This window comes from Stegastes partitus, unplaced genomic scaffold (genome assembly GCF_000690725.1).
Source record: "Stegastes partitus isolate 25-593 unplaced genomic scaffold, Stegastes_partitus-1.0.2 Scaffold489, whole genome shotgun sequence".
NCBI lineage: Eukaryota > Metazoa > Chordata > Actinopteri > Pomacentridae > Stegastes > Stegastes partitus.
Genome location: NW_007578220.1, coordinates 306,032 through 317,253, shown reverse-complemented (window position 1 = coordinate 317,253; position 11,222 = coordinate 306,032). Strand labels below are relative to the sequence as shown.

The 11,222-nt window shown below is 40.5% G+C and overlaps 3 protein-coding genes across 4 annotated transcripts in view; 2 read left to right on the top strand and 1 right to left on the bottom strand.

The window, feature by feature from the left end:
* Nucleotides 1–647: 647 nt before the first annotated feature.
* LOC103361183 (T-cell surface glycoprotein CD8 beta chain-like) lies at nt 648–1,660 on the top strand. The gene is made up of 4 exons (XM_008287201.1): nt 648–731; nt 820–1,164; nt 1,293–1,400; nt 1,647–1,660. The coding sequence occupies exons 1-4, from the start codon at nt 686–688 to the stop codon at nt 1,658–1,660; spliced, it is 513 nt and encodes a 170-aa protein (XP_008285423.1). The 5' UTR covers nt 648–685.
* Nucleotides 1,661–5,624: 3,964 nt separating this feature from the next.
* LOC103361167 (butyrophilin-like protein 2) lies at nt 5,625–7,266 on the top strand. 2 transcript variants are annotated; one of them, XM_008287180.1, is made up of 6 exons: nt 5,625–5,690; nt 5,785–6,126; nt 6,295–6,324; nt 6,466–6,576; nt 6,742–6,767; nt 7,045–7,266. In XM_008287180.1, exons 1-6 carry the CDS (start codon nt 5,636–5,638, stop codon nt 7,144–7,146), a joined length of 666 nt encoding a protein of 221 aa, XP_008285402.1. In that variant the 5' UTR covers nt 5,625–5,635; the 3' UTR covers nt 7,147–7,266. The 2 variants fall into 2 exon arrangements, with proteins under 2 accessions (XP_008285402.1, XP_008285401.1); XM_008287179.1 differs by having other exon boundaries at nt 6,733–6,767.
* Nucleotides 7,267–9,918: 2,652 nt separating this feature from the next.
* LOC103361182 (uncharacterized) overlaps nt 9,919–11,222 on the bottom strand; it is an 11,088-nt gene continuing 9,784 nt past the window's right edge. Inside the window, exons 7-10 of the mRNA XM_008287200.1 lie at nt 11,027–11,211; nt 10,559–10,675; nt 10,431–10,465; nt 9,919–10,163 (exon numbers count right to left, since the gene is read on the bottom strand). Coding sequence (XP_008285422.1) covers nt 10,044–10,163; nt 10,431–10,465; nt 10,559–10,675; nt 11,027–11,211 — 457 coding nt within the window. The 3' untranslated portion in view covers nt 9,919–10,043. The remainder of the gene's footprint in view (nt 10,164–10,430; nt 10,466–10,558; nt 10,676–11,026; nt 11,212–11,222) is intronic.

Sequence of the window (11,222 nt, the reverse complement as noted above, 5' to 3'; positions counted from 1 at the left end):
TTTCCACTGTGGTGACAACGCTGTGTATCAGCCAAAACAAAAAAACAAAAACCACAGAGAGACTAGCCTTTAGCTCTCTGCAATAAAACCACATGCAACAAAAGCTGCACAACTTTCACACCAACGCTTCTTTCTTTTACAATCTGCAAATCGTATCAGTCTCATCAGCACTGAGGTCGTTTCTTTTTAAACCTTTACCTTCTTCCCAAGCTCAATTCATGTCTTTATCTTTCAATGTAGTATATCAGCACCCTGCTTGCAGAAATAAAATGTCGTATACGGCAATATAACTGCACGGCCAAAAGATAGTGTCTTCTTAGCATATTTAGGACTGACAGCGGGACATGCACACCACCGCAGGAAGATTTGGTTCATTTATTATCAGTAACACATCTTAGGTGCAAATTTCAAATCCAACATCTTTGCATTGCATCACTGCAACTCACATCCAGATCGTCTAATCTCCTTAATTAGCATCATGCATGCTGCAATGATGGCAAAAAGGCAGAAAAGGTGCACCTCAAGCCTTTACCTGTCTTAGTGCTTCCCTGAAAACAGAACACAATCTCTGCATGATATGGTAAGTTATGTGGTGAAGGTGAAGAGCGACAGACTAAACATAGAAAATAAAGCCCTCCTCTTTACCGAAAGCTTTGCACTGGAACAAAAGGTTTTCATATACACGATGATGTGGTGTACCGTTGGAACCGCTTTACTTCTCTGCAGCCTCAGTAAGTATTGGTTCTGAATTTCTACCAAAAAGTGTACTCTAAATTATGTCCAAGCTACTAAAACTGTTGTCTTTGCTGTTTGTTTCAGGCTGCCTCTCTCTGTCGGCTACTGAGTCTCAGACGGTGAAGGTCCAGCCTGGTGAAGACGTCACTCTGCTGTGCTCCAACTTCTCCAGTTCTCCTACTCAGATAATCTGGTTTAGACTATTCAACGGAACCCATCCGCGCTGTATTTCATCCATTTTCAGTTCTATTCAGCCCGCTTCACTCTGCAGTGGAGTGGAAAATGACAAATTTGAACTGACATCCAACAGCTCGACTCTCTTTCTCAAACTCAAACATGTGGATTCATCTGACTCTGGGTTTTATTTTTGTGGATATACCATAAGAACACACCCAGTGATTGTCAGCTCAGCATATGTACAGGTTCAAGGTAAGAATGTGTGAAGTATCTTGTTTCCACGTTGTTAGCTTGTAAAGGAATTTTCTACATCAGATAAATAAAACCGAATAATGTTGCTGTCATCATCATTTGTAAAGGTAGTGACACTGCTTCTGTAGAGGAGTCTGGTGAATCAGTGAGCCTGATGAGCGTGATCCTGAGCGGCGTGACTGTTGTTCTCAACAAGATCATCATTGGCGTTGTCGTCAAAAGGAGGTTCAGGACAGGTACTGTATGTTTCCTTATTCATCCTTTTGGATCTTTTGTATACCAAAAGTAAAAGGTAAAGACAAAACACCAGGTGAAATGTGTTGAAGAAAATCCATGAAGACAATACTGTGGGTGAATCCGCTTTTAAGATTTGGTGTGGATTGAATGTATAAGTCAGTTCCATCACTTTGATTCAGAACTTGATGATTGGATTGTTTCTGATAAGGTCGACTCTGTGAAAACTGTTTGGCTCTCATTTGCAGAAACTGGAGTCTGACCTGAAAGTTGCAGCGCTGATGTTCCATCCAAAAGGCAGGAAAGAAGAGGAAACGCGCTTATTTATGCTGCAACAAGGGGAAGATATAGCATATGTAACACTGCTGCCTTCATCGATCTGTTAAAGTGACGGCGATCTGCCAATCAGACATTGGTCACATCAACATTGTTTAGCATTTTATTCAGACAGTGACAAGATCTGACATTCGCCCAACATGTGACAGGACACCAAATGACATAATAATGCACTAATAAGCAAAATTCTACATCTAAATTCACTATGTGACAAATGATTCAGCTGCATCTGACAGATCTGTGTGACATCCATCAGAAGTTGAGGAAAGGCCACAGCGACGCCTGATGTAAGATCCCAACCAATTTTATCTCCATGTTGGGGTCATTTATGAACTAATAATTGGAAGTATGAATGTGTGTTGCATATCTGAACCTATCTCCACTGTTCTGTGACAGCACTGAAGAACGGTCTAGCTGTACCACATATTATCCTGCTATAGGGTCAAAAAAATATTCTGATTTGTTTGTATTTATTTCACACCAGCAACAGTCATCTTGGGCAGTACCTAGTCCAGGATGTGACGATAACGTCCCTGCAAATTGTTTTGATGGCAAATTTGCATGCAGGAAGTGCAATCATTAAAATGGCTACTCCACCAAAAGAAGCAAGATGGCTTGTCTTAATGCACAACTCGATTCCTTGGCAGAACTTGCCATTTTTAGCCTGTAGGTTGCTGCTTAGCAGCAGTTGGCCACAGCGAAGGGATTTTGAAAATGGCAACACACAGGTAGTGAAAGGGGAGCAGAAAGCCGCATGAATCTACATCTGATGACTGAGACCGATAAGTAATTAATGAAGTTAGCCTGGTGTGCTACATGCGGAAATGCAACTCTCTCTCAGAAATTCGTCACTTGTTTGTCCATCTGTTAGCGTGACTCTGTGCAGTTCAGCTATGTTCAAAGTAATACGCAAATCTCACTAGGTTCGAGCTGGTGAGATTGCCATCATGACTTGTACGTAAAAGTAAGCAGAGAGTTAATTTGGATATGAAAGCTGACACGTTCAGAGTGCATGCTTATTTTTATTCAGTGTGATATATTGTGTTGTTATTTTCACCAATGTAATCTTGCTATTCCTACCACTCCTGGATGGGGTCTACTTCAAATGCATCCAATGGCGAAATTAATGTTTTCAGTGGCACTCATCTTGTCAAGGTGTGATCTTGTAATAATGTTACACTATTTCTGCAAAATATACTTTTTCCTTTTAAAGATGCGGTTTGTTGTTGCTTCTTTTTTTTTTCTTCATTTGTTTTTGGGACACTGATGAATGTTGACCTTGAAATAGAGGAGGAGTGAGGGAGGTACACAGGACTTGACAGGAAGAGACAGCAGTGTGTCTGATAACACAACTAAGATGGAAACACCTGAAGTAAAAAGCGTGAACACAAGCCATCATCTTGGTCACAAATTGAAAGAAAAAAAAAAAACACAATCTGTGTTTTCTATTCTTGACAAGTTTAGAAGCTAACCAGCAGGCAACAATAGCAACAGAAAAGTCTCAACCACAGGAAGACTGGTTTTCACCAAAACCACACATTCAAAGGCATAGCAAGTGCAAAGATCAAGAAAGCTACAACTTGAAAGATTAGCAGACTATATCAACCTCCTCTGAGACAGTTTAACGACTACACTTGGTGCTTTTTGATTTCACATTCGAGAACAATGTGTAAGAGTCTTCAGATATGAAGTCGTACTGAGAGTCTGAAAGTTAAACAGTGAATGAAGCCTTCATCAGCATCAGGAGTGGAGAACGTGTGTAATCAACAAACCAATCCAGGTAATAACAATTAAGCCACAATGGAATTTGGGATGCAGTTACCGATTTTAAACACAATTTGATTCAGTCATGCCTGTATAGGGGTTAGCAGCAAGTGTCTACAAAGGGCACCTCTGTCTGAACATCACAGCAGGTCAATCAATCCACTGCCAATATGGACGCCAAAAGAAACAGGACTGCTCCAAACTATTATTAGTCATTTAACACATCTTAAATGAACTATTTTAAGTATGTTTTTAAAGGACTAAGTCTAAATTCTCTGAATAGAGCATCTTCAGTTTGAATATTTTGTGGCTTCTTTACAGCTCTGTGATAGTAATCTGAATATCTTTGGTTGTAGACAAAACGAGACATTAAACAAGGTCATCTTGGGCTGTGGGAAACAATTTCTTCTCAACCAAACATCTCGTTAATTGCTTAATTGACAACATAATCAACATAAGTAGTTGCAGCCCTATTCCCACTCACAACCACTGTAATAGTGTAGACATCATCCACAAAAGAACATTCAGCTCACCACATCCCCGATATCAGCATCTAAACACATTTATGCAGAGCAGCATTCACGAAAAAACCATTCCAACAGGTCCAACAAACTCCAGAGGCCCATTGGGTCAAAGTCGACCCTCCATCATGCCCAAGTATCTACACCTACATTGGAGGGCTTGGCTCAAAATGTACTTTAATTGAAAAGCTTACCCAGCAACGTTTAGCCTTTGCAGCTTCACTGACTCAACACTAGCCCAGTCTTCATCTGAGAAAGCACAGCTGGTGAACAGCGTAGCCTCAGTAGGTGTAACAGAAAAGGAGCCGCCTTAATGCTAACTTAAGTCTGTCACAGTCGCCATCCAAAAATAGACGCTTGGTCACAGTGGCTGCATTAGTGGGCAATGGAGCATCAAAAAAAAAAAAAAAAGTTCTCATCGGCCCAGCTTCCTTTAGCTACTGACAACACATTAGTAGAAAAACATTTGCGCAATTAACGGCTCTAAATTTAGCCAGGCCATACTGATGTTTTGAAAATTTGCTGCCCATGAGCTGAGAATCCCCAGTTTCACCAACATCTTGCTTTGCTGTGCACAAAGAACCCTGTTCCTACTAGATTTTTACTGGTCCTGTCAACCTCTTTACCAGCCTTTTCTGTGTGCTCGTCATTTGAGGCCTACTGGTTGCGAAAGTGAGCCTTCTCCTCAAGGCAGTCTCCATCACTGAGCCGAGCGACTTTGTTAGCTGAAATCCTGGAATGCCACTGGTCTCAATGAGCAACAGCAGGTGCCACAGAACACAAATTACTTATGTTGTCAAAAGGGTACAAAAACTCAAAACCAGGATTTAAAAAAATATATATCAGGGGAGAAGCAAAGATGAGGAAAGTAAACAGGAGGTAAGCAAACCCAGTACAAAAACCTAAATGGAAAAACAAGAAGCAGACGAGGAGAATCAGGCAGGTGGACGTGAGGTAGATAAACTGACAAATCACAAGGACAGACATGGGAATACATAGACACAGAAAACTAATCAAGGAGACGTACGACACAGATGAAATTAATGGAAGCAATGAAAAGAGGAGGAAAAAAAAGACAAAGGGAGGAAGTAAAAACACAAGCGACATATGAGGAAAAGGGATTCCAAAATAAAAATCGGGAAATAAATGGCGAAACCAAAGGTCATGACATCTGTAACCTTCAATAGCATAGAGCAGGAAGACTGCAGTTCAGGTACAAAACACATGAAAGGAATCCGTTTGTCTTTCTGTTTCATTTTTATTTACCTCTATTTGATGTGTAAGTTGCACACAGACTGTATATGACGTCATCCATTGGTTTATGGACTATTGTTCTGAAGCGTTGACTTTGAAATGTCACCATTGCTCTCTAACTATTTTGGAAATGAAGATGAAGTTGAATTTTGGTATTTAATGCGTCTCTGTTCATCACATCGTATACATTCTGCTTTGAACATTACGCAATACTATGCAACAACACTGTCTGAGAGCAGGTTTGTAGCACCAAAACTAACTCTCTTCGACTGAAGGTGAAGCGACACAAAACCCCACCTCTTTGTATTTAGAAGCCCCTTCCTGGGTCCCACATCATTCACGTACAGTGCAGAGCGTCAGTCATGCACCCAACGATGAACTTCACCTTCATAGCAGCTGTAAGCCTCTGCAGCCTCTGTAAGTACTCACCTTTACTCCTAACTTTGTTTTAACTGTATTAATGTTACTGTAAAGCAAGTAACTCTACTGCTGTCCCTGCTGTTTGTTTCAGGCTGGATCTCTGTCTTAGGTTCTGAGTCTCAGACCAAGGAGGTCAAGCCTGGCGAAGACGTCACGCTGCGGTGCTCCAATATTTCCAAGTCTGAGTGTGTAACATTCTGGTTCCGACTGGACAACAGAGCCACGGTCGATTGCATCTCCGTCATGATCAGATCTAGCGGCAAGCCTACATATTATGATGGATTCAAAGGTGGAAAATTTGAAATGAGCTCAAACATCTCTACTATCTCTCTCAAAATCAAACAAGTGGATTCATCAGATTCTGGACAGTATTTCTGTGGATTTTATGAAAGTCCGCGCCTACTTTTCAGTGTGACACATTTAAAAGTTGCAGGTAAGTCTTTACTTTCTTTTTGTTCCTATTGTTTGGCTATTTTTCTACTTACACTGCAAAGACAATATGATAACTTTCTTCCTGTATGCAACAAAGTGGCTGTTGTGACTACAATGTAATGTAATACAAACTTATTGTTAGTAATTGTACTAATTATTTCTTTTAAAGGCGGCGACGAACCTCATTGTGACACCGAACGTAAGACTTTCTTAAAGATTCCCTTCACTGTAGAGATGAACCATTTGAATATAAAAGAGCCACTTTGACTTTCTTCCACTTTAAATTTAGCCACATTTGAATTCTCAAAAATAGATTTTACCTTGAAGGTCTTTCTTACAGAAAACTCCGACGGCGTAGCAAAGCTGATGTGTTTTATCCTGGCTGGTTTCACTGTTCTCCTTTTTCTGGTCATCGTTGGTCTGATTGTTCAAAACAGAAAACTTCATTCAGGTACTTTTTAAGAACTAAACTGTCTAACTTTTATCTGTTTTTAATGCTCCTCGTGTCAATAATCATTTAAAAAAAAAATAAAAAATGCGAAACAAATTTAACAAAGATGACAGTCAGTTAACTAACCATTTGTTTTGTCTTATTTCTGTCACTTAGCTAATAAAGACGAACCGAATCCAGCGCAAAGTGAGGTGAATCCAACTTTAAAGTATACTTCTGTGTATTGTTTGATACAGATTCATTAAGTATATACTTCTATTGTGTGCGTGTGTGTGTGTGTGTTGGACTTAAAAAGAAATGGCTGTACAGAAATGACATATAACTACTTCTGGAAAATGTTTTACTTATTAAATTTGTCAAAAAGCAGCTTTTAATGTTAAAAATGAACACTGGCCAAATTTCAATATCGGTAAAAGTCAAAAACGTATCTATCAGGACTTATTGTGACTGTACATGTTCTTCTCACAGAATCTCGGCTCGGATGACCAGAATTACGCTACAGTGACATTTCGACCAAAAGTTAGAAGAAGAGAGCAGGAGACAAATGTTATATATGCTGCCACGAGATAGACTCAGGCAGAACAACTTGAACCGGTGCTGTATGATGTGAATATACATTGAGGCTTGGCATGACTGTTTGTGAGAGGAACATCTGTTGCTGAAAATTTTCCAATAAAGATGCAATGCTAATTCATCGTGAACTGTTTGTTTTTTGTTTTTTTTTATCTATAACACTAAGCACTTTCTTTTTCTCTGTCACAGCCTATTTCTTTAAACAGAAGTGTGATAGTGAGGCACAAATGAGGTGCACATCACATTTTTGACAGGAAGCAACAGCACAGAGTGTGAAGTGAGATTTAAAAAAAAATCATGTGGCCTGTAAACCCAAATCTTTACAGTAACAGAATTCAAAAGGAAGCAGTGGACATTGGCTGCCTTTCCTCTGTAGCAGGAAAAATACAAACCTCCACATTTGTGTAGAAGTTTGAGTCCTACCTGCCCTGTGTGATAACAATCAGCACAGTGTGAGATGTTTGTTTCATTGGTGAGGTGTCAACCAGAGGAAGCCTGGCCTTCAGCTCTCTGCATCACAAATTCATACCGCAAAGTTCCGAAGATAAACCAAACTTGGCCGTACATCTTCAAGACATCAGTAAAACAACAGCAGGGGCTCCCACATCCCACTCAGCTGGTATGTACTCAGTAAAGCTGCATTTGTTTCAACTTGAAGGCCTTTATTTAGAGATTAGACTAGATTCAATTTAATTGTCATTACACATGTAAAAGTACAAGGCAACAAAACGCAGTTAGCATCTAACCAGAAGTGCAAAAGTGCAGAGTATAAAATGCAGGTTAAAATATATATATATATTTACCTATTTATGTACATGAATATATGGCATGGTGTATATTTACAAATGGATATGTGCAATGGACATTAAAACTGACAATACAACAGTGAAGTGGATATTAACAAGACCAGTGCATAATCTGTGACAGTACACAGTAATTACAGTGCAATGTATAATTAATGCAGATACTGGGTATTGCTTTGGTTGATGAGGAGGGGAGAGGAGTGTGAAGGAGGGTGAGGGACGGGGGTTAACGGCAGGCAGAGTTCAATAAGGTGACAGCTTTGAGATACAAGCTGTTCCGGTCTTAGCCCGGAGGCTCCTGAACCCCCTTCTGGAGGGCAGGAGGTTGAACAGTCTATGGTTGGGGTGAGAGGAGTCTTTGAGGATGCTGCGAGCTCAATGCAGGCAGCGTTTCCTGAAGGTGCCCTCACTGGCTGTGAGTGGAGTCCTTGTGATGCACTGGGCAGTTATCACCACCTGTTGCAGAGCCCTAGTGAGAGGGCAGTTCCTAGTGAGAGGGCAGTTCCTGTACCAGACAGTGATGCAGCTGGTGAGGATGCTCTCTATCGCACAGCAGTAGAAGTTCACCAGCATTGCGGTGGACAGGTGGTTCCTCCTCAGTGTCCTCAGGAAGTAGAGTTGCTGGTGAGCCTTCTTAACCAGGCCAGAGGTGTTTTTGGCCCAGCACAGGTCCTCCGAGGTGTGGATCCCCAGGAACATCTGACCAAAGAATGTGCTCCGAACAAAACCGGCTTCTTTTCATGTCAGACCACGTGTCCATCTGTTATACACAAGTAGCACACTGACCATGGCGTCACTTAAGGATGACTGCCATTGCGGTTTGATTGCTGGTACCATAGCTCGTTCTGTACCTCATGTTCATGCAGTTAGGTTCATTGGAAATCAGAGGTACACTAAATTTACTTTCACAATCATACATTCTCTAACTTGTGTGTCAATGATCACAGATGTATTCAAGATCTACTTCTGGGCCTGTATTTTTAATATAGTCTGTCCTTCTTTAAAGAACTTTTAGAGCTGTAGTACATATGGAGTTTAACTTGACCTTGTTAGTAGTTTTAGGGCATCTGCAGCCTCAGTGAGTACAAGAATGGAACTACTCTCCCTCTAATATTCATTTTTATTCACCTTCACGCTACTTTAAAACAATGAACAATGTATTCTTGTGGTTTTTCTTGATGGATCTCAGGTTCATTTGAAAAACAGACGACTTTAAATGGCATCCAACATTTCATTTTGGAGTACGGAAAGAGGTCACACAGACCTAAATCTTGCAAGCACAATGGGTGGAGAGTGACAATTATGTCTTTGTGGCACAGTGCAGTTGGAGCACTCATACACCATCACGCCAGAGTTTAGGTCATTTGCACAAAATCTTCTCCCTCAGGACGTTACAGTAGAACTGTGCCTTGACAGTCCAACTCTAGGGAACAAATTCCCAGCAAACACCCATGTGAAGTCTAAAGAAACAACAAGCATGCTCCTGAGGTGCTCGTCTGCTTGCATGTGTTACACGCTAGCTGCCATGACATGCTCCATGCAACTGCAATAGGAACAGTCTGAGAACTTTTTGATCACACCAGACATTTTCCACACCATCAACCACATGCACACTATATCTCAGTTATATCCAGTATCCGCACTAATGCGATGAACTTTTATACATACGTGGGGACTTATATTGTTTTTGCTACTGTAGAAAGTCAGCCTGTTTCCCCTGTGTTCTTTTGGATTATTTTACTTGAAAAGTGTTAGTCCACAGGTGTCATGCTTTTCACCTCACTTGTGTCTCTTCCTTTCAATAAATAAAATGTGTACCTCACTCGCTTCTCACTACCTAACTCTTACTATAAGATAATGTGGACAGTCAACAATGTCCTTACTGCCTCCTTCTCGATGAAACACTACTCATATGTTTGTTTGGATAAAAAAAGATTTTGACAATTAGAAAGGAAATGCTGAGTAATCAGTTAACATCAGATCTTTATTGGAAAAACGTATCGATGCTGCAGCAGTGTGTATTCTTCTAACAAACAGCCATGCCAAGCCTCAAAGTGCATTCATATGATACAGAGTCAGTTCCTCCTGAGTCTATCTGGTGGCAGAATAAATAACCTCTGGCTCCGGCACTGGCTCCGGTTCTGGCTCTCTTCTGTTAACATTTGGTTGAAATGCAACCGTGGTGTAGTCCAGGTCATCAGGGTCAAGAGTCTGTGAAAAGAACAGTTACAGTCACGATATATCCTGATACGAAGTTTTTGAGGCCGATACAAACATTGACATATGGACAGTGTTCATTCATTAAACCTGGTGAAAGTATATCTCCAAGATGTTAGAATGTGTGTACGCAGTGGCGGCTGGTGAAAATTTTTGGTGGGGGTCAGGACTCTCGGGCAAGTTGAAGCTATGGTGTTTGCAGATTGGTATATATATAGACATACATACATACATACAAGTAAATGTTAAAGTTGGATTCACCTCACTTTGCTCTGGATTCTGTTCTTGTTTATCAGCTGAGTAAAAGAAATAACACAAAACAACCAGTCAGTTAACTAATCATTGTCCTTGGTAGACTAGTTTCACATTTTTTAGGACAAGCTCAGTACCTGTCTTAAGTTTTCGGTTTTGAACAATCAGACCAATGATGACCAGAATAAGCAGAACAGTCACACCAGCCAGGATGAAACTCAGCAGATTACTAGGAGGTGTTCCGTCAGATTCTTCTGCAGGACAGATCATTAAGGTAGCCTGTTATTTAACTTTCAAGAGTAGATATGTGGCTGAAATCAAAATAGGAAATTAAATCAAGCTTAACTGTTAATAAACAGATAAATAAGCTCACTCCATCAGTGACCAGTATTTATGTGCATAATGACGCCTAAAAGGGGGCAGGAACAATGCTTCAGGCTGACTTCCATGTTGTTATCAGCTCTACCACTACATATACAGATATAATGGGGCTAAAGTTCTTTAGTGCTACATCATATTGACAGTTTTCCATTACTATCTGTTGAATAGAAGTACTTGTGTCTTTGTTTTCTGCTAGCATCCAAATGACATTCACACTTTCTTACCTGGAACCTGTACATATGTTGAGCTGACAATCACTGGGTGTGTTTTTATGGTATATCCACAAAAATAAAACCCAGAGTCAGATGAATCCACATGTTTGATTTTGAGAAAGAGAGTCGAGCTGTTGGATGTCAGTTCAAGTTTGCCATTTTCCACTCCACTGCAGAGTGAAGCGGGCTGAATAGAACTGAAAATGGA

Bases quoted from the DNA above. Each gene is read 5' to 3' on its own strand.
- LOC103361167 (XM_008287179.1), top strand. From the start codon at position 5,636: ATGCACCCAACGATGAACTTCACCTTCATAGCAGCTGTAAGCCTCTGC. The intron at 6,127-6,294 runs GTAAGTCTTTAC...TTTCTTTTAAAG, and splicing joins GACACATTTAAAAGTTGCAG to GCGGCGACGAACCTCATTGT. The intron at 6,768-7,044 runs GTGAATCCAACT...TTCTTCTCACAG, and splicing joins CGAATCCAGCGCAAAGTGAG to AATCTCGGCTCGGATGACCA.
- LOC103361183 (XM_008287201.1), top strand. From the start codon at position 686: ATGATGTGGTGTACCGTTGGAACCGCTTTACTTCTCTGCAGCCTCA. The intron at 732-819 runs GTAAGTATTGGT...TGTTTGTTTCAG, and splicing joins TTTACTTCTCTGCAGCCTCA to GCTGCCTCTCTCTGTCGGCT. The intron at 1,165-1,292 runs GTAAGAATGTGT...CTGCTTCTGTAG, and splicing joins AGCATATGTACAGGTTCAAG to AGGAGTCTGGTGAATCAGTG.